Source organism: Hemiscyllium ocellatum, chromosome 24, assembly GCF_020745735.1.
Source record: "Hemiscyllium ocellatum isolate sHemOce1 chromosome 24, sHemOce1.pat.X.cur, whole genome shotgun sequence".
In the NCBI taxonomy this organism is placed as follows: domain Eukaryota; kingdom Metazoa; phylum Chordata; class Chondrichthyes; order Orectolobiformes; family Hemiscylliidae; genus Hemiscyllium; species Hemiscyllium ocellatum.
The window spans coordinates 17495382-17521220 of NC_083424.1; the positions used below are offsets into that span (position 1 = coordinate 17495382).

Below are 25839 nucleotides of genomic sequence, written 5' to 3' on the forward strand. Positions count from 1 at the left end.
ACTGTAGAGGATGCAAATGAGAACTGATGCAAACAAAAAATCTGTTCAATTTATCTGCAATCTCCTTATTTTCCATTATTAATTCCCTAGGCTTACAATTTGACCAATTCTCACTTTTTAACTTTTCCTTTTTTAAAAACTATCTACAGAAACTGCCATTATCTGTTTTTATATTTCTAGCTAGCTTTCTTACTTGCTCTAATTTTGACTTCCTTGATAATCTTTTAGTCAATCTTTGTTCTGCCTTATATTCTGTTTAATTTCTGACATGCCATCCATCTTTGCACAATTATGTGCTTTATCTTTAATGCTTAACCACAGATAACGTATCCACTCCTTGGATGTTTCCCTTCATGTTGAAATGTATCTATTGTGTATTCTGAAATACTCCCTCAACTACGTCATTTCAACATGTAAAAACCATGTCTTTATATTTTCCTGTATTTTTGATTATGGGCCGATACAGGAAAAGAACAGTTTTAAAAATCAAGGACTGTTGAAGGATTACTGCAATTTTTGAAAGTAATATTTTAAGCACCGTTAACACAGTTGCTTTTTCTGGGAATAGGGGAAGTTTAGTGAAGACTTGGCCAATGACATCCAGTTTATTGATAATTGGTTTTAGTCCACAGATCGATGTCAAAGGCCTTCTGCCTGCCAACAACAGTACGATTGGCTTTCTGGTAGCTAACCCAGTTTACAGTGTGAACAAAAGAAAGACGACAACAGATTTCCAAAAATGCAAAGCCTAAAAAAAGGCCAATTTACTTTTTCCCTCAGTAGTTTCTCTCAGTTGTGGTTCATAAGCAGTAAGCCAGAGAGTTTCAGTAAGTATCAACCAGTCATCATGTAAAAAGATCTGGAGAAGGAGCAGCACCTATAACAAGCCAAAAGGACCACCTTAGTGAACCCTGCGAACAGGGACCAGTGATGCTTTCCCAATCTTTCCCTCTGTTCATCAAACACATTTTTCTTGTCTAGAGGGGATGTTTATGGGGTGGTGGGGGTCAAGAGAGTTTCAACTAGCAGATGTACATGCTGACAGTTCATAATTGTTTATCTGTAGCTAGAATCTATTTATTTAAGCACAGAAACCTGCATTTGCTTCCAGTCAATCTGGCTATAAAAGAGATAAATTGGGGAATTGCAGATACTTTCATAAAATCAGGAGTTGTAGGGCTTGTCTTCAGCATGCTACTTCAATGGGGCACAACAATTTCTACTAACTTAATCTTAATCTAATTTGTTAGCTAATTACTCTAACTCTGCTTTATTGCCTTTACCTAGAGGCACTTTCATGATGAGATCATTAATCAACTTTATGCACACATTGTTATTGTAGTCAACCCTCCCGTTGGCCCCTGAACATGTAGTTCTAAGACTCTCCTGAAAATATTCTTTGAAAATATCTAGGCTACATTTGCCCATCTGACTTATCCAGTATATACTTGGGTTAAAAAGCCTCATTATGTTCTGGTCTCCTGGTTGTTGACAGGAGACCAGAACACCACTCCCACGGGTGACTATTGCTTGTAGCATTCCTACCTAAACCACTTCTACACCTTGGTTTCTTCAACTTGGGACATGTACGAATGCCATTAATTAGGAGAACCACCCTCCATCTTTTCCTATCTTCCTGTTCTTCCTAAATTTCTTGTACCCTACAATATTTAGATCCCAATCTATGTCATCCTCTAGCCATGTTTCTAATTTTTATTTGTGCTATGAAATTTTATTTATTTGCTCTGAAAACTATGTGCATTCAAATGCTGAACCATTAGTTTGGCTCTTTTACTATTTTTGCAGTTTCTACTTTATCTGTTGACTCATTCTTAAATTTGTATACACTATCCCTGCTATTCCTGTTTATTATTTCTCATATTATACCCTTCTTTCTTGTCATGTTTCTAATTTGTTATTTATTACAACCGTGCAAAACTGATCAATTGCGCCAACTATAGGCGGCACATGTCTCAGTGATTCGCACCGCTGCCTCACAGTGCTAGGGACCCAGGTTTGCTTCCACCCTCAGGCGAGCGCCTGAATGGAACTTGCACATTCTCCCCAAATCTGGGTCACAGTCCAAAGATGTGCAGGTTAGGTGGACTGCCTGCTAAATTGCCTGTTAGGTGCAGGTTAGGTGGACTGCCTGTTCATGGATGTGCAGGCTGGTTAATTAGCCATGAAATGCAGGGTTACAGAGACAGGATGGGCCGAATGGTCTGCTTCTATACTGTAGAGATTCTTTGATACTTATTTTATCCACTTTGCTAGTTATGTGGTTCTCTAGAACATGGCCCAGTCATGGGTTCAGCTGTAGATAATCCCAATAGCATAGATCTTACAATTCCCCATTAACTGGAGCATACCTCTCCCTTACCAGTCTCAACATAAAATTTTGAATTCTAAAGTTAAACACAAATTAAATATTTTTCTTCTTTCCAACTTCGCTCATTTGCGTCAGGGCCAATACCTGGCGTGTCAGCTGGGGTTCCTGAAATACTCCTGGTCAGACCAGCCTGTGCCGCTATGGTAACATGCAACAACAGCTCAGCTCGATTCATCAAACTTTTCACCAAAGTTTTTGTTTTTGCTAAAGAATGCGAAGATTTTGGCATCAAGGAGTTCACCTCTTGACCAAATTTCTCCCTGGTAATAAAAAAGGAAAAATGGTGAAAAGATAGACAAGAATAAACAGCAAAATAAGTATATTCTACTTGAAATTCAATATCCTGGATATCAAAACACTGGTACAAAGAGAGTGAAATACATTGTCTCCAGCATCACAACAGAACATTTGTAAAGGGGAGCAATATGTTTTCAAAGCGGAGTTCTGCACCAAACTTTCCCCACTGTGGAGTTTATGCACAAACATCAGCAAGGAACGTGCTCCAATTGTGGCTAACAAAAGAAATTAAGGATTAAATTAGCAATAAATGAAAAAGGATTAAGGGAGAAACCTATTAAATTGTCAAAACAAGTGGTAAATAAGAGGACTGGGAACATCTTAGAATTCAGCAAAAGACTACTAATAAAAAGACTAAGAAAGGGGAAATGGAATGAGAGCAAACTAACAGAAAAAGACCAGTAAAGCTTCAATGGGTCTGTAAAAAGAAAAAAAAATCTAAACAAATGTGAGTACAACACAAGTGAAGTCAGGAAAAGTTATAATGGGAAATAAGGAAATGGCAGAGAAACTAAACATTTGCCACAGAGACTTCCAATTAAGGGCCTCAAATTAATTCTGGGGATGGAGCGGTTATCTTGTAAGGAACAGTTAAATTGACTAAATTGACACTAAAAGAATGAGAGATGATCTCAGTCAACCCTAACAAAATTCTTGACAGTGTAGAAGCAGGAAAGGGTGTGAATCTTTGGAAATCTCTGCCCCAAAGAGATATGGAAGCTCAATCATGGATCATGTTCAACACAGATTAAAAGATGTATACATATTCAAAATGTCAAGGGATAAGGGAATAGTGCAAGAAAATAGTTTTGAAGTAGATGATCTCATTGAATGGAGGAGTGGGTTTGATGGGCTGAATGGTCTATTGTAACTTCTATTTATGTTTTTCCAACAATTACAGTTGACTTGTTACAGCAACAAATCAGCTGAATTATACACCAATTGATTTTCACTTCGTAAGAGTCATAAGGTCATACAGCATGGAAACAGACATGTTTATTTTACTACTTTCGGCACTCACTTGTGAAGTGATTCAAGACGAGGGATGGGGAAATAAGGACAGACATCTACAAAAGTCTTAACTTCAGTCACTGTTTTGCGATTATTTGTAAGACATATCTGATTGAAAGCTGAACCAGCACAAAAATACTAGAAAGACTACACACATCAGAAGTTGCAGGAACCATAAACTCTCTATTTTGCATTCAAGTGAACTTTTCCTTTATAGTTATCACACCTCACCTTTTGACAGTACCATGCTCTGGCAGCCATTCAGTACTTTGTACAAATAAACAGTTCACATTAAGAGCCCAAACAATGAGTGTTGCCAAAACATCCAACTGTGAAGTACAGCATACAGCCTATGTGCACCTGCAATTCACATGCATGCACTTTCTAGCAGGTGGTACTGGGAATAAAATCAGGAATGGAACTCTACCTTATTTTTGCCTATACATTTCCAGAAGAATAGAACTGTTCAACTTACACTTTCTCTGTGCCCAGGATCGGCTAAACAAATAATCTATCAATTAAGTATCAGACCCGTAGTTTATAAATGTCATCATACCTTAATAAAAGGACCATGTTTTCCAAGTCATTAGAGTCAAATGGCATCTCCTTCAGGGAGCACAGCAGTTCTAACTCCTTGGTTTTACTCTGGAGAAAAACAACATTAGATTGAATTTTGGAATCAAAGCATCAGTTTTCACCAGTGTGATTTGTTTGATGGGTTAGAAATTAGTTGCTTCCCAAGTTCAGGAGTAAGAATATCCATTTATTAAAGTTTCACTGTCGCCTCATGCTGGACAGTTTACAGAACTGGAGTTAATATTTCAGGGGAATAGTTAAGGAGTGATGCATCTGTCACATAAGGTGGTGGACACAAATTTCAGAGTACTCTTTAAAGAGCAAAAAACTCTTGATGTCTGGTCAACATTACTTTCTCAACCAATACTAGCAATCTTGGTAGAAAAGATGTGTTGCTATATTTTTGAAAAAGCAACAGTGATACTTCAAAAAGTAATTAGGACAGTTTTCAAGGAGAGAGGCACACCACACCAACTGCTTCAAAACTGCAAGTCCATTATCTCTATTTTGTGGACAATAATTCAAAAACAAGATATTCAATAAGGTTTGAAGATTCAACCTTTGTAATAGGTCATTAGACCAAAAACAATTTCTCAAATATCTCTCATCCAAACATCGCATAAATGTGCATGATCACTTGCACTTCATGCAAAGGCATGGGATTGATTATTTACTACTTCTGAACTACAGGTTGTTTTGTTCTTTCACACATTCTGGGTATGTTGAAAAACTAATTTCGCAATGAGCTCCTGTATGGAGCCCTCTCAGTAACTGAGTTTCTGACTTGTAGATATTATGGAACATTAAGTAAACAGAAGTGCCTGGCCAAAAAGGTCCCAGGATCAGACAGAGTTAATGCGGATTGGTGCACACGGTGTCCTTCAATTCCCCAAAAGGAAACTTGCAAATACAGTAAATCTGAAATCAAAACAAAAAAAAATGCTAGAAATACTCAGGACAGGCAGCATTTGTGAAGTGAGGAACAAAGTAAAAGTTTCAGGTTGCTGACCTCTCATCAGAGTCTGGCAACACTCCATTTCACACTTCATAAATGCTGCTCAATCTTTGCATTTACAGATTTTGTTCCATTTACCTCCCAATCACATCTGAAATGGAAAGCAAAAGCAACACTATGCAATACTCAATTTTCAAAGGCACATTTGTGGTCAGTGTTGAAATCAGATCCCCACATTTCCAATGAGACCTCAGAGGAGTATGAGGTATCAGTGATTTTGTTTCTATGTTATTAGCAAAGATGACTTTAATCATTTTTACATTCAAATGCTAACCTCATTGAAGTGATAGTCATGAAAAAAAGGCAGATTGTTTTCTAGTTTCCCTTGCTGACAATCTTCCATTTCATTCTGCCACTTCTGTTCAAGCTCTGCTACACTCTAGGAGATGATAAAAACACAAAGAAAACAAGCATAAACATCATCTTAAAGAATAAACCAATCCAAGAAAACATCTAGATGTGCACCTAATAATATGAAAGAGATTTTTTTTACGAACTGTTTGAATAAAACTGCTGACTATTCAACTAAAACTAGGCACAAGTGAATCATTGAGAAAGTACTGCATACTTCTTTTACACATCTGAAAAAGTGTTGAAGAGAGATCATTGAAGCACTAAGTAAACTTAAACATTCTCAGATTGCAGCAAACATCGGCTTGATAGGTAGTAACTTGATTATCTGACGGCAGGTTTTTGTTTAAAGAACAGTGGCAATGAATGGGAATGAGTGAAAAACATCATTTTTAGTTTAATTTTCAGTATAAATGAAAACTATTTTACAGTCAAATCTGGGATTTCAGGATAAATTATGTATCAATTCAGCAAATATTTACCAACTGTTAAATAGGATAAATGATATTTCAATTGAGCAAGTATTTACCAACTGTTAAATATACTTCAGATTGCATTATTAAAAATTTAAACTTTCAAAACAAACATGCATCGTATCTTAACACATTCATTATTAGAAATGTTTACAAAAATGGCTTCAAGAAACTCCCCAAAACTCTTATTCACCAAATAGAAAACTTTTAAATGCTCCCACATATCCCCATTTCCACAAAGCAGCAATGCTAAGGTTCACTTCTACTGCCAAACTTACCTGAAGTTGCCTCTCCATAGCATTAAGTTTTTTGAACGTTTCTCCCATTATTTTACACAGTAGATCATACTCTTCCAGGTGCTCCTCTCGGTACTGGAAATTAATCAGAGACTGCAGTGCATCAATCAGATTCAAATGTTTGATCACACATGACACCACCATTTCTTCCATCACATCAGGCTGAATCACTTCCCTATAATCAAGAGATAAAACGTATCATTAGTGGCCAAAATTCACTTTAAAAACTGCATCACCAGAATAATTTCAAGTCTGATAACCTAATCCTGCAACATTCTATAATAACCTAGTAACTAACGCTTTGGATTACAATTGCCTTTGGCATTGCTTTCTGAGAATGAGAGCGTGCAAGTGAGGAAGAGAGAGAGAGCGAGCGAGGAAGAGAGAGAGGAAGAAAGAGAAAGAGAGAGAGAAGAGTGAGCGAGGAAAAAAATTATTATTGTGTTGGTAGTGTGCTGTACTGCAATCTTGAACATGCCTTTCAGATCTCCATAATGGTCAAACTTGCTAATTGCATCATATCCAGCCAGGCAGCACCATTACTGCTGCGTTATCCTATTTGGGATAATAATAATGTGTACAAGTTACTGGTCCTGAAATTTCCAATCCAGATACATGGCAAAATGGAAGAAAAGGGGCAATGGTAGAGTAAAAACTGTACTCAAAGCTTCATCTATTTTCATTGTAATTAAATATTTTTAATATTTATATGCTATTTCTGTAGAACTGAACATCTCACAATGGCAAGTGCCAAACAATGTAGCAAAATGAGCCAAAATGACCAAAAAGGTTCCAGTCTTGAAAGCCACTCTTCATTAATAGAAGTGTTCTGATATGATATTGTGATCGCTGCAGGTGCTTTCAGTGGCTATAAGCTGGGAAAGGTACAAAAAAAAATCCAAACTTCTGCTTCCTTGATAATTACTCAATTGTTGCTAGAAAGGGCATGAATGTGGGGATGTCAGAAGAGAGGAAAAAGGTTTAGTTGAAATGCACCTTCCACCACTGAATAGCATGCTGCGAGTACTCATAGAACCATACCACAAGAGTCATTCACCACTGTTAAAACATCAGAAGTTAATGGGTTGGTTAGACAGAATTCACACATGTACTTACTTTACTTCAACATAAACAAAATTCCAACACCCCGACATGTACAGACCTAATTCTCAACCAATTAGCTCACAACTAACATATAACCATCACCTGTTCTCTAGTTCCATTCGATCTTAGGCACCTCTGCCGGACTTTTCCAGATAACAGGCTTGTTCCTTTTGCATTCCTTAAGAATAGATTTCTTTGGGAATAGTGATTACAATTCTGTAAGTTTTAGAATACGCGTAGACAAAGATGAGAGTGATCCTAAGGGACGTGTACTAAACTGGGTCAAGGCCAATTATATCAAAATAAGGCAAGTGTTGGGAAATATGGATTGGACACAGCTATTTGAAGAAAAATCCACATTGATATGTGGGAGGCTTTCAAAGATAGGTTGAAGATCGTGCAGGATAGGCATGTCCCTTTGAAAACAAGGGATAGGAAAGGCAAGATTCGTGAACCGTGGATGACAGCAGAAATTGTGCGACTAGCCAAGAGGAAAAGGGAAGCGTACGTAAGGTCCAGGCAGCTAAGAACAGAACAGGCCTTGGAGGAATATTGGGAAAGTAGGACCATTCTTAAACGAGGAAGCAAGCGGGCTAAAAGGGGTATGAAATAGCTTTGGCAAGCAGAATTAGGGAGAATCCCAAGGCCTTTTATTCTAATATAAGAAGCAAGAGGGTAACCAGAGAAAGGGTCGGTCCACCAAAGGATAAGGGATGAAGGTTGTGTGTCGAACCTGAGAAAATGGGTGAGATTGTCAAAGATTACTTTGCAACAGGAGACAGAGAGTAGTTGCAGAAGGGAGTTTCTCAAAATGGAGAAAGGTGACCAATGGTGTTCCAGAGGGATCAGTGCTGGCACCGCTGTTGTTTGTAATATAGATAGACGATCTGGAAGGGGGCATTGTTAGTCTGATCAATAAGTCTGCAGATGCCACAAAGATTGGTGGAGTCGTAGAAAGCATAGGGGATTGTCAAGGAATACAGGAGAATATACATATATTGGAGAGTTGGGTGGAGAAATGGCAGATGGGGTCCAATCCAGGCAAATGTGAGGTGATGCATTTTGGGAAGTCCAACTCTAGAGCAAACTATACTGTGAACAGAAGAGCCTTGGGAAAAGTTGATGAGCAGAGAGGTCTGGGAGTTCAGGTCCATTGTACCCTGAAGGTGGCTGCACAGGTGGATAGAGTGTTCAAGAAGGCATATGCCATGCTTGCCTTCATCAGACAGGGTACTGAGGATAAGAGCCGGCAGGTCATGTCAAAATTGTACCAATCTTTGGTTCAGCCGCATTTAGAATACTGTGTACAGTTCTGGTCGCCATATTACCGAAAGGATGTGATGCTTTGGAGAGGGTGCAGAGAAAGTTTACGAGGATGTTGCCTGGTATGGAAGGTGCTAGCTATGAAGAGAGGTTGAATAGGTTAGGATTGTTTTCATTAGAAAAAAGGAGATTGAGGGGGGATCTGATTGAGGTCTACAAAATCATGAAGGGTATAGACAGGGTAGATATAGGTAAGCTTTTTCCCAGGGTGAGGGATTCAACAATGAGAGGTCACGCGTTCAAGGTGAAAGGTGAAAAGTTTAAGGGAAATATACGTGGCAAGTACTTTACACAGAGGGTGGTAGGTGCCTGGAACACGTTGCCAGCAGAGGTAGGAGAGACAGGCACAGTAGATTCACCGGAGGTATGTCTGGACAGATGCATGAGTAGACGGGGAGCAGAGGGATATAGATGCTTAGGAATTGGGCAATAGGTTTAGACAGTGGATTTGGATTAGCTCAGGGTTGGAGGGCCAAAGGGCCTATTCCTGGGCTGTAAATTTTCTTTGTTTTTGAATGAATATAATTACCAAAATAAATGAAAAACAACACAAAAAAGACAAAATGACAGATTATTATACTCCTATTAGGTTCTTTGGTGCACAATATAATTCCAGACCACTTTTTTTCTCATACTTCTCATATTTCCTTAGAGGATACTCGTTTCTTTGTAAAGAAATCAAATGGTTGACTGCTGCACTCCCCCCTTTCAACGGGAAATTTCTTTAACCTCTAACATCCATTTTGAAAGTACAGTATCGATCTTCAGTCTTATTTCCCATCAACATAACATTCAATGGGTATTACTGCTGAACTCTTTACAATTTTTTCCAATATTTTCACGGAGAAAAATGCCATATTTAGCACCTCAACACAAGATGGTCATTAGCGCATATTTTACTACTCTTCTGATCTTTTTAGCTGCCTGAGCTAAAAGGACATTTACCAACCTCTCCCTGTCAAAAGAAAATCACAAATACACCTGTATTTGAGAATGTACAACAAAGATTTAGATAAAAACATAATTAAAAACAATAAGCTCCAATGATGTAAATTTCAAAATTTAAATTTAAATTTATTCAATGTCTTGTTTTTCTGAACATCTTCAAATGTGGCATTTTTCATTTTTGAACTCAACTGCAAGATCTCAAAACTGACATCTGGTTTTGTTTGGGTATGGAGCCAATTCAGTTGTTCCATCAGAGTTCACAACTAACTATTCACTTTTTGAAGTTGCTGCATTTTTTCATGAGGCTCTAACTGACCAACTAGGCACCACTCTGATCTAAACTCTAACTGACCAACAGCAATCTGCTAAAGTTTTCAAATTAAAATTTCTGATGGAAGACAACAGTTTGCTAATTCCATACCCAATGTACTTAGAGGCTTCAAATGTGAGACTTCCAATTTTGAATTCTGCACTATGTCTATTTATGACAATATTGTAAAATTCACTGCTCACAGTCCATTAAAAAAATGTGCATGTGCCCAGATGCTGGAAAGTTGCCCTCCATGGTGAGAGTAAAACATGACAGGTTTGCATTCAACTCGAGACAGCCCAATCTTAATACGATGGACCTTAGTTAGAAGTATCAAACTCTAGAGGCATTTAATTAATTTCTAGAGTGCCCCGATTGTGCTTGCTACCTCTCTTGGAAAGTGAAAAAAAATTATCTTTTGAACTGATCCCTCTGCAGAAACATAGCTTTAACATCAATTGATCTACATTCCCAAGTATTGTTGCTGACAAAACCAAGAAAATTTTCAAAAAATACTTTCCTGCTTTAAGTGAACCTACTCATATCTTGGACTCCAGTTTTCCTCAAAACCTCATGCTTTCAGACTTGCTTTAGCCTTATAAGTCCAATCAGGAAACCCTTTTGCTGTGCATATGCGTTTAAGAGATAGGGAAAAGCCAGCCTTACCTGGCAACTACGTATACCACAAAACTCTCCCCAAATTGATAATTCTTGTTGTTCAATATCTTTTATAATCTTTGAATTTAATTAATTCAGTCTTAAGACTTCTAGATCATACATGATTGCCACTAGGTACAGAAGGTTCTACAGTAAAAACACTACAGATGTTGTAAAGCGAACAAAAACAGAAAATTCTGGAAAACACAGATTTGGCAGCATGTGTAGACAGAGAAAAAGATTTACATTTTGAGCTCGATAGGACTTCTGCAGAACTATAAGTGGCTGGAAAATGGTGGTTATGATGATGCAGATGGGGGAGGAGCAAGTAGAACAGGTTGCGACAACACCCACATCAAAAGACAAATGGAGTGCTAATGGTGACAAAGAAGCAAGGAGATATGAGAGATGGAGAACAGATGTCATATTCTGAAGTTGTGGAACTCAATATTGGTCCAAGAAGGTGTAAAGCAGAAAACATGGTGCTACCCTAATAGTTTATGTTGAGCTTCGGTGAAACATTGTAGCAAGCTCAGATTTACCAGAGGCAGAGAAACTGGGAGAATGGAATGGAATCCAGTACGGTTTGAGATGACATAGACAAGGTAACCAAAGGCATCAGTGGGTGTATAGTGGATGTTAGTAGGTAGCTTATCATTAGAAATGGAAACAGTAAAGTCAAGGTCCATGCACACAGATCCCTGAAAATTGCCACCCAGGTTGATAGAGCTGTTAAGACGGCATATGGTGTGTTAGCTTTTATTGGTACAGCGATTGAGTTTCGGAGCCACGAGGTCATGCTGCAGTTGTACAAAACTCTGGTGCTGCAGCACTTGGAGTATTGCATACAGTCCTGGTCACCTTATTAAAGGAAGGATGTGGAAGCTTTGGAAAGGGTTCAGAGAAGATTTGCTAGGATGTTGCCTGGTATGGAGGGAATGTCTTATGAGGAAAGGCTGAGGGACTTGAGACTGTTTTCGTGAGAGAGGAAGTTGAGAGGTGACTTAATTGAGATAGAAGATAATCAGAGGGTTAAAAACAAAAGGTGGATAGTGAGAGCCTTTTTCCTTAATGGTGATGGCTAACACAAGGGAACATAGTTTTAAATTGAGGGGTGACAAGTACAGAACAGATGTCAGAGGCAGTTTCTTGACTCAGAGTAGGAGGAAAAAGTGAGGTCTGCAGATGCTGGAGATCAGAGCTGAAAATGTGTTGCTGGTTAAAGCACAGCAGGTTAGGCAGCATCCAAGGAACAGGAAATTCGACGTTTCGGGCCAGAGCCCTTCCTGATGAAGGGCTCTGGCCCGAAACGTCGAATTTCCTGTTCCTTGGATGCTGCCTAACCTGCTGTGCTTTAACCAGCAACACATTTTCAGAGTAGGAGGAGCGTAGAACATACTGCCTGCAATAGTAGTAGACTTGCCAACTAGAAGTGCATTTAATTGGTCACTGGATAAACATATGCATGAAAATGGAATAGTGTAGGATAGATGGGCTTCTGATTGCAGCACAGTGTTATGGAACCAATGTTCTAAGTCCTATGTTCAAGTAGGGGAAGGTAGGTGTCAGAGATGGTCCACATAAACGTAGCCTGCCTGGCACCCTCTCCTCATTCCTGATGAAGGGCTCTGGCCCGAAACGTCGAATTTCCTGTTCCTTGGATGCTGCCTGACCTGCTGTGCTTTAACCAGCAACACATTTTCAGCTCTGATCTCCAGCATCTGCAGACCTCACTTTTTACAGCAAAACCCTCCCCCCACTTCTCTCAATTCTGGATGATAGCACAAAGCAGCACTGATGATATCATCAATATAATTGAATAAAAAAAATGGGTGGGAATATAAGTATGATGGAAACAAGGAACATTCTACATACTCTACAAAGTGATATTAGAACCCATAAGAACTCAAAGCAGGAACGGGAGATTCAGCCCCTTAAGCCTGTTATATGATTTGACACAATCATGGCAGATCTCATCATGGCCTCAACTCGATTTTCCTGCCTAAAGTTCATATCCTTCAATCCATTAGTAATTAAAAATTTGTCTCTCTCCTCCTTATACCTTGAGGTTCACAGATTCTCAACCCTTTAAGAGGAGGAGTGTCTCATCTGTGTTTGAAATCTACTGCCCCTTATCTTAAAACTATGACCTCTAATTCTAGATTGCCCAATATAAGGAAACATCCTTTCTAAGTCTACTTTGTCAATTCCCATTAGCATCTGAAATACCTAAATTAGAGCTCCTCTCATTTTTCTAAATTCCAGACAGTATGGGCCCAAATTGCCCACTCTTCACAAGACAAACCCCTCATCTCTGGAATCAATTCACTGAACATCCTCTGAACTGCTGCCAATGCAACTACATCCCCTCAGGTCAGAGGACCAAAATCGCATGCAATACTCCAGGTACGGTCTCAATGATATCATGTACATTTGCAGCCACACTCTCCTTTATCTACTTCCTTTAGCAATTATTGCTAAATTTCCATTAGCCTGCCTTATTACCTGCATACTTGTTTTCTGTGACTCAGGACACTCAGTGCCTTCTACACTGAACATTTTCAAAGTAGGGACAGTTCTTCTATAATGCCATAGTCACGTTTCAGCGAAACCTCGCTTAGTAGAGAACCACTTAATAGAAATAACGGGGCCTATGGGAAAAGTAGGGTTAGGGGCAGCCCAGCAAAAGGTATCACTCAAGATTGTTCGAACACCATCCAAAAGTCTAATTCAAAGTATTATGCAGCCTGAAAGTTGAAATCCTATTTATTAACAAAAGTAAATTTAACAAAGTATATTTTCAAAAAATGTAAGAAAGCTGCTCTTTGTACAGTATCTGCAACTTCTCTGTAACTGTAACACTATAGTCTGTATTCTGTCCCAATGTACTCATGGAAGGTATGATTTGTCTGGTTAGCACACAAAACAATACTTTTCACTATCATGCAACAATAATAAATCAAACCAAAATTATTTCTTCATTGCAACTTACTTTCCCACCTATTTCAGTGTCATCTGTGAATTTGCAGGCACCCATAGCTTCACCACTGACTTGGAGAAAATGAGATGATTTAAAGGAAAACTTATTCAAAGTGAGGAGGAGTGCAGCCAGGCAAGGAAAGGGAGTGGCGGATGAAACCGAGACATTTAATGCCTCTGTTCAAAGAAGGAGTGCAGAGCCTTCAGTCCATTGTGAAGGGGTGGACATGTAGAGGAAGTACACATCTATAGTAAAGACTTTTGCAACAGTGTTTATTACGGAGAAGGACATGGAAGATACAGAATGTGGGGAAAAAGATGCTGACATTTCGAAAATACAAGGTGGTGGTACTGGATGTCTTAAAATACATAAAGTTGGATAAAATCCCCAGGGCCTGATCAAGTGTACCCTAGAACTCTGTGGGAAATTAAGGAAGTGATTGCTGGGCCCCTTGCTGAGATATTTGGATCATCGATAGTCACAGGTGAGAGGCTGGAAGAATGGAGGTTGGCTAACGTGGTGCCAGTATTTAAGAAAAAAGGACAAGCCAGGGAACTATAGACCAGTGAGCCTGAGGTCATTGGGGAGCACTTTGTTGGAGGGAATCCTGAGGGACAGGATTTACATGTATGTTGATAGGCAAGGACTTATTAGGGATAGTTAATATGGCTTTTTGTGTGGAAAATCATGTCTCATTAATTTGATTCAGTTTTTTTTGGAAGTAGTAATGAAGAGGATTGATGAGGGCAGAGCGGTGGACATGATCTATATGGACATCAGTAAGGTGTTCAACAAGGTTCCTCGTTGTAGACTGGTTAGCAAGGTTAGATCACACAGAATACAGGGAGAACTATCCATTTGGATATAGAACTGGCTTGAAGGTAGAAGACAGAGGGTGGTGGTGGAGGGCTGCTTTTTAGATTGGAAGCCTGCTCCAGCAGTGTGCCACAAACATCGGTGCTGGGTATGCTGCTTTTCATCATTTTTATATAAAGGATTTGGCTGTGAACACAGGAGGTATAGTTAACAAGTTTACAGATGACACCAAAATTGGAGGTGCAGCAGACAGTGAAGAAGGTTAGCTCAGATTACAACCGGATCTTGACAGATGGGCCAGTGGGCTGAGGAGTGGCAGATGGAATTTCATTTAGATATACACAAGATACTTCATTTTGGAAAGGCAAATCAGGGCAGGACTTATACACCTAATGGTAAGGTCCTGGGAAATGTTGCTGACCAAGGAGATTTTTGAATGCAGGTTCATAGTCACTTGAAAGTGGAGTCTCAGGTAGATCGGATAGTGAAGACGACATTTATTATGCTTTCCTTTATTGGTCAGAGCACTGAGTATAGGGGTTAGGAGGTCATGTTGCGGCTGTACAGGACATTGGTTAGGCCACTTTTGGAACAGTGCATGCAATTTTGGTCTCCCACTTATCGGAAGCATGATGTAAAATTTGAAAGTGTTCAGAAAAGTTTAACTATAATGTTGCCAGGGTTGGAGGATTTGAGATACAGGGAGAAGCTAAATAGGCTGGGGCTGTTTTCCCTTAGAGCATCGGAGGCTGAGAAGTGACCTTATAGAGGTTTATAAAATCATGAGGGGCATGGATAGGGTAAATAGTCAAGGTCTTTTCCCTGGGGTGGAGGAGTCCAGAACTAGAGGGAAAAAACTTAAAAGGGACCTAAGAAGCAACTTTTTCATGCAGAGGGTGGTGCGTGTACAGAAGAAGCTGTCAGAGAAAGTGACAGAGGCTGGTACAATTACAGTATTTAAAAGGCATCTGGATGGATACATAAATAGGAAGATTTTAGAGAGATATGAACCAAATCTGGCAAATGGGACTAAATTAATTTAGGATATCTAGTTGGCATGGACGAGTTGGACCGAAGGGTTTGTTTCTGTGCTGCAGTGCTCTATGACTCCAAGCGGCAGCTGGATCTGGAAAACTGAAAATTGTGAAACTGACAATGTGTCAGAAAAATCACAAATGTAAATGGGAAGAGCCTGAATGGGGTTGAGGGGAAAGAAAACAAAATCAAGACAGGAAGAATTAAGTTCAGTAGGGCTAGAATAGGCTGAAATGATAGGCAGTCCTGTTTGCCAATTTGGGAAGGATACAAAAGAACTGTGTGAGGTGGAAGCCTATGTGATTGGAAGGGAAATCTCTAGAGGGGAGGTCAGTGACAGTTCTGGAAATAATAGTTTGATTTTTTAATTTAATGCAAAGTTACTGACATTCATGACCTGTACTATATTCTTTGACTTTGTTAAATTATGTCCTCAACCTTGCTTTCACGCTTTCAAGACTCTTACTACTTTATCTTCACCCTCTACAACACTCAATAAATTGCAATCTCTTTCTAGGTACAAGCTCACTCCCAGGTCCAGTGTTTGAGTGTTTTCATATTTTACACTTCATGTTTCAATCAATAGATCTAACCTTTTGCTCCTCACCCTGTACATTCAACTAGATGTCATAATTTCCCATGATTTTCCCTACTCTCATTATATTAGTCTCATATGTCCATTGACTAGCCTCTTCTTGTAAATATTTGACCTCAGTTCCCACTTTTGGTTGCTGTCTTTAAGGACCGATGCCCTCACTTTGATCGTCAGAACTGTTATTTTATCGTTAGATTCAACTGTGTTAAAAGCAAAACATTCCAGATGATGAAAATCTGAAAGGAAAATAGAATGCTGGAGAATCTCAGCAGGTATAGCAGTATCTGTGGAAAGAGAAGTGTTTAATGTTTCCAGTTCAATGTGACTACTTTAGGACTTGAAACATTACTCTGCTTTTCTCTCTAACTTCATGTCAATTCTGACAGCCTGATGCTGTAGCTCTGCAAGATATGATCATGAGAAATGCCTGGTTCCTAGTTACTTCTATACCTCCTTTGAAATCTATAAACTTGTAATCTATATCAAGCAAACCTGAACAATGTATCCAAACAGTCTGGTTAGCATGCTGTAAAATTACTGTGTGTCTTACAATTGTGTACTCCACGACCACCTGGTGGGGCAGCGGCACTCCGAGGGCTGGTGCTTCCACGTAAACCTGTTGGACTATAATCTGGTGTTGTGGGATTTTTAACAATGTCTTTGTAGTTCCCTTTACCCAGTTGTGGTTCTGTTACTGATTCCAGCTCCTCCCTCTCAGACTGCAAGGTGAACTCTCCCATATTAAGGTCACAGTCCCTTGGGGTTCCTTTAGTTTCAGCACCTAAACATGTCTGTCACATCACCATGTCCAGCATTGCCTGCTCTCTAATGGGCTCTCCCATGACCTGCTCCAAAAAAAACCATCTCAGTTCCTTGGGATCTGTTTCCAACCTGATTTCCCCACTGTGAGGAGACAGTGTGGGTGGAGGAGGCAGGTAGGTGGCTGATGAGGGTCTGTGCAGAGAAGTGTGAGGTGATGTAATTTCATCCAAAGAATATTGGAAGATAATATAAAATAGGGGTACAATTCTAAAGGGGGGGGGAGGGGGTGCAGGATTGGAGGGAGCTGGCCGTACACGGGCACTGATCATTGAAGGTGGCAGGGTGGGCAGAGAGAGCAGTGAATAAAGTGCAGTGTGTTCTTGGCTTTACTAACAGGGACACAGGATACAGAGGTGAGGAGGTGATGTTCAACTTGAACACTAGTTTAACCTCAGCGGAAATATTGGAAAGGTGGACTGTATTGGAAAGAGAGCAGAAGAGTTTCACTGGAACAGTTCCAGGGATGAGGCTGGAACTGACAACCTTAGTTGTCAGGCTAGACTTAACAAGATGTGCAAAAGGCATTTGATAAGGTTCCCCATGGTAGGCTCATTTGTAAAGTCAGAAAATAGGGAGATTTGCCTATCTGGATTCGAAACTGGTTGGCTGACAGAAAGCAGAGAGTGGATTGTAGATGGAAAGTATTCTGCCTGGAGGTCAGTGTTGAGTGGGGTCCCACAGGGCTCTTGGGCCTCTGCTCTTTGTAATTTTTATAAATGACTTGGATGAGGAGGTTGAAGGGTGGGTAAGTAAACTTGCAGATGACAGAGATTGGAGGTGCCTTCGATAGTACAGAGGGCTACTGCAGGCTGCAACACGACAGATAGGATGCAGAGCTGGGCTGAGAAATGACAGATGGAGTTCAACCTGGATAAATGTGAACTGTTGCATTTTGGAAGGTTGAACTTGAATGCTGAATATAGGATTAAAGACAGGATTCTTGGCAGTGTGGAGGAACAAAGGGATCTGGGTGTGCAAGTACATAGATCCCTCAAAGTTGCCACCTAAGTGGATAGGGTTGTTAAGAAAGCATATGGTGTTTTGGTTTTCATTAACAGGGGGATTGAGTTTAAGAGCCGGGAGGTTTTGCTACAGTTCTACAAGTCCCTGGTGAGACCACATTTTGACAAGGGGTCAGTTAGACTCAAAATGTCAGCTCTTTTCTCTCCTTACAGATGCTGCCAGACCTGCTGAGATTTTCCAGCATTTTCTCTCTTGAAATATTGTGTCCAGTTCTGGTCGCCCTATTATAGGAAAGATACAGAGGCTTTGGAGAAGGTGCAAAGAAGGTTTACCAGAATGCTGCTTGGACTGGGGGGCTTGTTTTACGAAGAGAGGTTGACTAAGCTCAGACTTTTCTCTCTGGAGAGAAGGAGGAGGAACAGAGGTGACCTGATCGAGGTATACAAGGTAATGAGAGGAATAGAGAGAGTCAATAGCCAGAGACTTTTCTCCTGGGCAGGATTGACTGGTACAAGGCGTCATAGTTTTAAGGTATTAGGAGAAAGGTATAGAGGAAACATCAGAGATAGGTTCTTTAAGCAGAGAGTTGTGAATGCATGGAATGTGTTGCCAGTGGTGGTGGTGAAAGCAGAGTCATTAGGGACATTTAAGTGACTGCTGGACATGTATACGGACAGCAGTGAATTGAGGGGTACATAGGTTAGGTTATTTTGTTTTAGATTAGGAATAATCCTCGGCACAACATTGTGGGCTAAAGGGCCTGTTCTGTGCTGTATTTTTCTATGTTGTATATTCTCCTATCTTTCTAAACAACCTTTCCCATGCTTATCCATTCTACAAATCCCTCTTTTATAATAAACCACATCTCTTTGGCTGAAAATGATTTTCAATGGCCTTACATTAGAATTCTCAGACTTTGACTATGATGAAAAGCTTTCTGCCTGCTTGCAGTACATTCAAATGCAAATAGAAAAAGTTGAGCTAATTGCTTTCCGTTCTCAAGCAGGTGGACAATCACTTCTTATTGATGGCACTTCAGGACTTCGACCAAACGCTAACCAATATGAACTATATCCTTCAACCACGTGCAGCAAATTCTTAGCGCGGACATTCCTTGACATTGCAGCCAACAATTTACACTTGTACTATGTAGGCCAATGTACTAAAATGTTATGAATTTTCTGAATCATTTTGTGCAGAAAGCCTTTCACACACCTCATGCTAGAGCTTTTTGCTGCCATATTCATGACTATTACGTTCATACTTGCTCATACATCTCTAAGTTAACTGTTAGCAAATCTATCCCAAGTATCAGTGAGAAATTTTCCTTGCAGTCCAAGTTTACTCTCATTCCACTTTTCCATTCCTGTACCCACAATTATTTCCTAACATTTATTGCATGTTATTGTCAGCTGACAAAATCTGATTGTCACATCTCCAAAACGTAAAATTAAAATGGTTTCTTCTTCAACTGTCACCATAGTTACTAGAAAATCCATAGTTGCCACTCCACTGATATCCCTCACCGCCCTCTTTTTACAGTGGTGGACTTTGGTTTTTCTTACAAATCTCACATGTATCACATTGCTTATATGAAATTATTGCATTATTCATCCAATATGGTTGCATCTTTTACTAACATTTTTAATATTTGAGGATGGGTGGGCAAATAGCCCATGTGGTTTTAACACAATTAACTTTTTATCTTCCAAACACAGTCATACAGCACAGAAACAGACGTTTCAGTCCAACTCATCTATGTCAACCAAGCTTCCATCCTCTGTCATCCAGACAAAGCTACACAGCACCTCCTCCATTCGCTGCTCCACTGCACTAAACTCCCTCACCCCTAAATCATAATAAAGACAGGGTCCTTCTTGTTCTCACTTTTCAGCCCACCAACCCCAGCATACAACGCATCATCCTCAAAAACTTGCGTCAACCTCAATTAGACCTCACTACCCAGAACATCTTCCCCTCCCCACACCTCTGTCTGCCACAAGGACTGTTCCCTTTGCTGCTCCTTGATTTGGATCCCAACCCCCTTCCCCACCCCTCCCCCAGAGGTTATGTTCTATTTGAGGAATACCATAATGTTTCAGTTGTGTGAATTGCAATTTCACAGATTTCCACATACAATAGATTTGTCATTTTCCAGATGAAGTTTCATATGCACGAAGCTATAAGATGCAAGAGAAGTAGCTCATTCAGCCCAGCAATGAGATCATTGATGATTGATCTGATAATCCTCAACTCTACTTTCCTTTACCCAATACTGCACAATTCAAAGATTCAGTCACAAACATATCCATTACTAGTTTAGAATCGCCTTGTGGCCAACACAATGCCCATTCTTTGTTCAATATCTCTATCACCTTCTTCCGAATGTTCTGTATTGTGTTTAGTTTTTAATAAGATATTGTAACTTTTGGGACAGTTCATGGTATCAATGTACTTTGAATCACACCTGAAACATGGTGAGACGACACCTTTGGGAATTATGCAGTTTATTCTTTTATTGTAAGTCACTGGTTCTCTTCGATACTTAAAATTACTGAAATATTTCTGTCCTCACTTCTCAATTAAAATTCTACTGTTGCACTATCACCTCCGACCTGTATGTTAGTCAATCTTGTTAATCAATAACACTGTGTCCTCCATTTTCTGTTGTATGGGCAATTGTCCATTTGCACTTTCAAGGCTGCCAGAAAGGAATACTTTTCAAAGAATCTTTTAGTACTTTCTTACCTTTGTTCCAGTAACTTATATTTCGCTACAAATTCAAATCGCATCAAAACTAGATGTCTGTCTAAAACTCAATATTTTTGTACATGAATAACTTAAATGCCAGCATAGACAAGAGAACTTCCAAACAGAATTTCTGCAGTCTTGCCATGTAATCGGAATTCCATATGTATTACACTATGGAACCACCTTCCCTCTTTCTGAATGTGTCAAAGTCCGACCATGCCTCATTTTTTGATACCATCTTTTTGATAAACCTATCCATGGAAGTTCATACTTGGTTCAAATCTTCATTTGCTTCCATTTTAATATCAAATTCAAATTTCAAAAAAAAAAATTGATTCTTATCCTATTTTGTATTATGTGGAGAAAAAGTCAGCCATATTCAATTTGCTTCAGTAAAGAATCACACAGATTCTTAATTTTGACACCAATCAGGGGCGGCACGGTGGCACAGTGGTTAGCACTGCTGTCTCACAGCGCCTGAGACCCGGGTTCAATTCCCGACTCAGGCAACTGACTGTGTGGAGTTTGCACGTTCTCCCTGTGTCTGCGTGGGTTTCCTCTGGGTGCTCCGGTTTCCTCCCACAGTCCAAAGATGTGTGGGTCAGGTGAATTGGCCCGTAGTGTTAGGAAAGGGGTAAATGTAAGGATATGGGTGGGTTGCGCTTCGGCGGGTCGGTGTGGACTTGTTGGGCCGAAGGGCTGTTTATACACTGTAAGTAATCTAATCTAATCTAAAGTTCACATTTAGAGACCAGGGATGGGTGATCAGACATTCATATTTTAGATTCTGATTCATCCATTTCTCTGACGCCGCTGTAAAGCTGCGAACACTTTGGTTACAATAATACTTATAAAAAGTATCTTCTATTACTACTGGTAAACATCAAAGGTTAAAAAGATTGGTTAGACAAGCATTTACCTTCCCAGTCGGAGCTTTATTTCAATTTAAACGTGACAAACTCATCACTGATTTCTTTTTCCCCCATATTATATATACATGCACACTCCATTCGCTTATCCTTTAATTAATGTACAATTAACCTGTTATAAGTTCCATTTGGCTTTATGTTTCCCTGCCAAACTGTAGAAGATGATAACCTCATCCCAAACTAGGAAATGAGCGTGTAAATGTAGAAGAACATAACAGAACAAAATAGTTTGTGACAAAATTCAATTATTCAGATTCAACCATTTATTTCTATAATTGAATATGCTCACTAACATTCTAATAGCTAAATACCTTTGCCTCTTTACAAGACAGAACCATTGATATTTAAGGGATTACACTCACTTAATACTTGGTCTGAACTGGGGTCGTGCTCTGCCAGATATTTCCCTGAGTTTTCCCATTATTCCAGGAGGTAGACGAATCCTTGGCAGATCAAAGTAATGTCCAGTGACTGGAGGTGGTGGTGCGAGTGCATCGCATGGATATGTGAACTCCTGGTCTTCCTCAATAGTTAGTGGCAGAGGAGAGGGACTTGGTGTCAATGCAGGAGATAAGGCACCATTAGCTTCAACCTGCCACTGGCATCTGTCGGTAAGAATATTGAAAGATGGAATGATATTTAATTCTAGCACAAAACTGCCCATTTTAATTTCCCACGTATACAGTCATAGTCATAGAGATGGACAGCACGGAAACAAGACCCTTCGGTCCAACCCATCCATGCCGATCAGATATCCCAACTCAATCTAGTCCCACCTGCCAGCACCCGGTCCATATCCCTCCAAATAAACTTAAGTTAAGCAATGAGTGTACTTAGCATGGAGTGATTACAAAAATGTGCAGTCACCAGATATCTTTTGTGATACCAGGTATAAACAACAGTTTGTCGCTTCTGTCACAAAATAAGCAAAGATAGTACACCGAGCTGAATAACACACAAATTTAAAATCAAAGTGCATACTGCAAACAGGAACCTCCAACCTTTCCAACTAGTAGATTGCAGGTCAATCAACAGCCGAAAATCAGAGCTTGTAGTAAAGTTGCAAATGCATAAATGACACTGAAGCCTTTGGCACAATGGTACTTTCTACACCTCTGGGCCAGACATTCCAGGTTCAAATCTTATCAATCCCAGGAGTGTCATAAAATACCAGGTTGAGCATAACAATCATAAATCTCACAGGTTTACTCAAGTTACAAAAGCCTCAACTATGAAAGTTTCCAATTTTTGCAACGAAGAATTCTTAAAAAAGTAACATTTATTTGGGGAAAGAATTCAGAATAAAGAGCTATTAGTCAAAACCAGCAGATATTTTGAATGAGGTTCCTGTTAAAATCTGGTGATTTAGCATCTTCAAAGGATTAGTTACTCTAGAGGGGCTCTTGTGGTGCAGTGATAGTATCCCTATCCCTGGACTGAGGCACCCGGTTCATGTCCCACTTGCACCAGAGGTGTGTAATAACATCTCTGATCAGGTTGATTAGAAAAATTGAGCAGTTACATTCTTACAAAATGCTGAACTAGCTCATCAAATCTATTCTGTAAAACTTTAAACACAGCAATGCTTATCTCCATCAAAATATGTAGAAAAAAAGTAATTTGAATTATATTATTTCCATAGTAATGAGCAATGTATTTTTTGTGGTTGTGGTGGTGGTGGTGGTGATTGGTGGAAAAGAGAAACTGAACTTCGCAGTTCAGTTGTTTCTAGCCATGTAGTAATCAATTTGAAATGACAACAATCTCAAAGGATTTAATTGCTTAACAAATCATTTGTGGTTTTATGAAGTTTATCAGAACACTTATATAAGAAGATTGACTTGTGTCCTGCAGTGGACAAAAGATTGCCAACTCAATACAGCTATACCCCTAAACTCATCTGCTCTCGAGCCAGTTAATTTTACATTGGATCCTTAAGAATCATTAGCTGAAGAAGTTTTCTAAATTCTCAGCATTCTACAAGATTATCATGTTTTTTGATCAACAATATAAATTTTTAAGAGTTCAGATGAGAATTACAGATTGCTAAGCATCGCATTTGGCTTAGTGGATTTACCAATCCCATGTGGTACATGTCTTTAAATAATACCTTGGTAATCACTTCAGTCTAACAGGACTTTAACACATTCAATTTTCGGATGAAAAGACAGCTTTAAACAGCCTAGTGTCCAAAACACTAGAACACTGAAAACCCAAATCAGATTACAACTGGGTAGCGACCCAGTTATTTCTCACTTTATAGATACAATTAATCAACCTGCTTAGATATTTTATTGAATAGGCGGGACTTTGAACTTGGGCCTTCTTGCCCAAAGGTAGGGACACAACTACTGACCCACAAGTGCCCAGTGTTTACCACTTTATAATATGTGTATAAAGGTAACAAATCTGGTAAATGTGAAAACAATGTCATTGTGACGTGGACTATTTCTATTATCAGAACATGAAGTAACCACTTTGCAAAATACTTAGGTTCTTTCCATTAAAATTACCCTGAGCTTCCAGTTACCTGCCACTTCAACACACTGCTGTGCTTCCTAGCCAACACTTGGACTTGGGCTTGCTGCAGTGCTCCAGCAAGGCTCAGCATAAGCTGGCAGAACAGCATCTCAGTTTCCATTTGGGGTCCCTGCAGCCTTCAGGACTCAATACAGTATTGAGTTCAATAATTTTAGAACATTATGTTCTATGTTCTTAACCCAACCCCACACCTTAGGCCTTGTCAGCACATAAGCTGCTTTCAGCACAGTAAACCTATTTTTGCCTACTCATTACTCCCAGTTTTTCTCCTTCCCTGGCTTACTACCAGCCATCTCTTGGTCTGCCTAGCTGCCTTTCTCGCTGGGTTCCATCTCCTTCTATCTGCTCACTCTTTCTCCACCCCTACTCAACCTCCTATTTCAGCGTACAAAACACCTTTTCATAGTTGCCATCAATTCTGAGGAATGTTCACTGAATCCACAGATGCGGACAGATCAGCACGTTGTTGTGGTTCTGCTCGCCGAGCTGGAAGTTTTTGCTGCAAACGTTTCGTTCCCTGGCTAGGGAACATCATCAGTGCTGTTGGAGCCTCGTGTGAAGCGCTGCTTTGATGTTTCTTCCGGTATTTATAGTGGTTTGTTCTTGCCGCTTCCGGGTGTCAGTTTCAGCTGCAGTGATTTGTATGTGGGGTCCAGGTCGATGTGTCTGTTGATGGATGTTCTTGCCGTTTCCGGGTGTCAGTTTCAGCTGTAGTGGTTTGTATATGGTGTCCAGGTCAATGTGTCTATTGATGGAGTTTGGGGATGAATGCCATGCTTCTAGGAATTCTCTGGCTGTTCTCTGTCTGGCTTGTCCTATGATAGTGGTGTTTTCCCAGTCAAATTCATGTTGCTGGTTGTCTGAGTGTATGGCTACTAGAGATAGCTGGTCGTGTCGTTTTGTGGCTAGCTGATGTTCATGGATGCGGATTGTTAGCTGTCTTCCTGTTTGTCCTATATAGTGTTTTGTGCAGTCCTTGCATGGTATTTTGTAAACTACGTTAGTTTGGCTCATGCTGGGTATTGGGTCCTTTGTTCTCGTGAGTTGTTGTCTGAGCGTGGATGTTGGCTTGTGTGCTGTTATGAGTCCTAAGCACACAAACCAACATCCACGCTCAGACAACAACTCACTAGAACAAAGGACCCAATACCCAGCATGAGCCAAACTAACGCAGTTTACAAAATACCATGCAACGACTGCACAAAACACTATATAGGACAAACAGGAAGACAGCTAACAATCCGCATCCATGAACATCAGCTAGCCACAAAACGACACGACCAGCTATCTCTAGTAGCCATACACTCAGACAACCAGCAACATGAATTTGACTGGGAAAACACCACTATCATAGGACAAGCCAGACAGAGAACAGCCAGAGAATTCCTAGAAGCATGGCATTCATCCCCAAACTCCATCAACAGACACATTGACCTGGACACCATATACAAACCACTACAGCTGAAACTGACACCCGGAAACGGCAAGAACATCCATCAACAGACACATCGACCTGGACCCCACATACAAATCACTGCAGCTGAAACTGACACCCGGAAGCGGCAAGAACAAACCACTATAAATACCGGAAGAAACATCAAAGCAGCGCTTCACACGAGGCTCCAACAGCACTGATGATGTCCCCTAGCCAGGGAAC

At 39.9% G+C, this 25839-nt stretch overlaps 1 protein-coding gene across 2 annotated transcripts in view; it reads right to left on the reverse strand.

Annotated features, from left to right (window-relative positions):
* The window catches only part of LOC132827079 (probable E3 ubiquitin-protein ligase HECTD4), a 302053-nt gene that overhangs the window by 132091 nt on the left and 144123 nt on the right, over positions 1-25839 (reverse strand). For both annotated transcript variants that reach the window (XM_060843537.1, XM_060843536.1), the window contains exons 25-29: positions 22004-22246; positions 6391-6583; positions 5563-5667; positions 4254-4342; positions 2474-2649 (exon numbers count right to left, since the gene is read on the reverse strand). In XM_060843537.1, coding sequence (XP_060699520.1) covers positions 2474-2649; positions 4254-4342; positions 5563-5667; positions 6391-6583; positions 22004-22246 — 806 coding nt within the window. The remainder of the gene's footprint in view (positions 1-2473; positions 2650-4253; positions 4343-5562; positions 5668-6390; positions 6584-22003; positions 22247-25839) is intronic.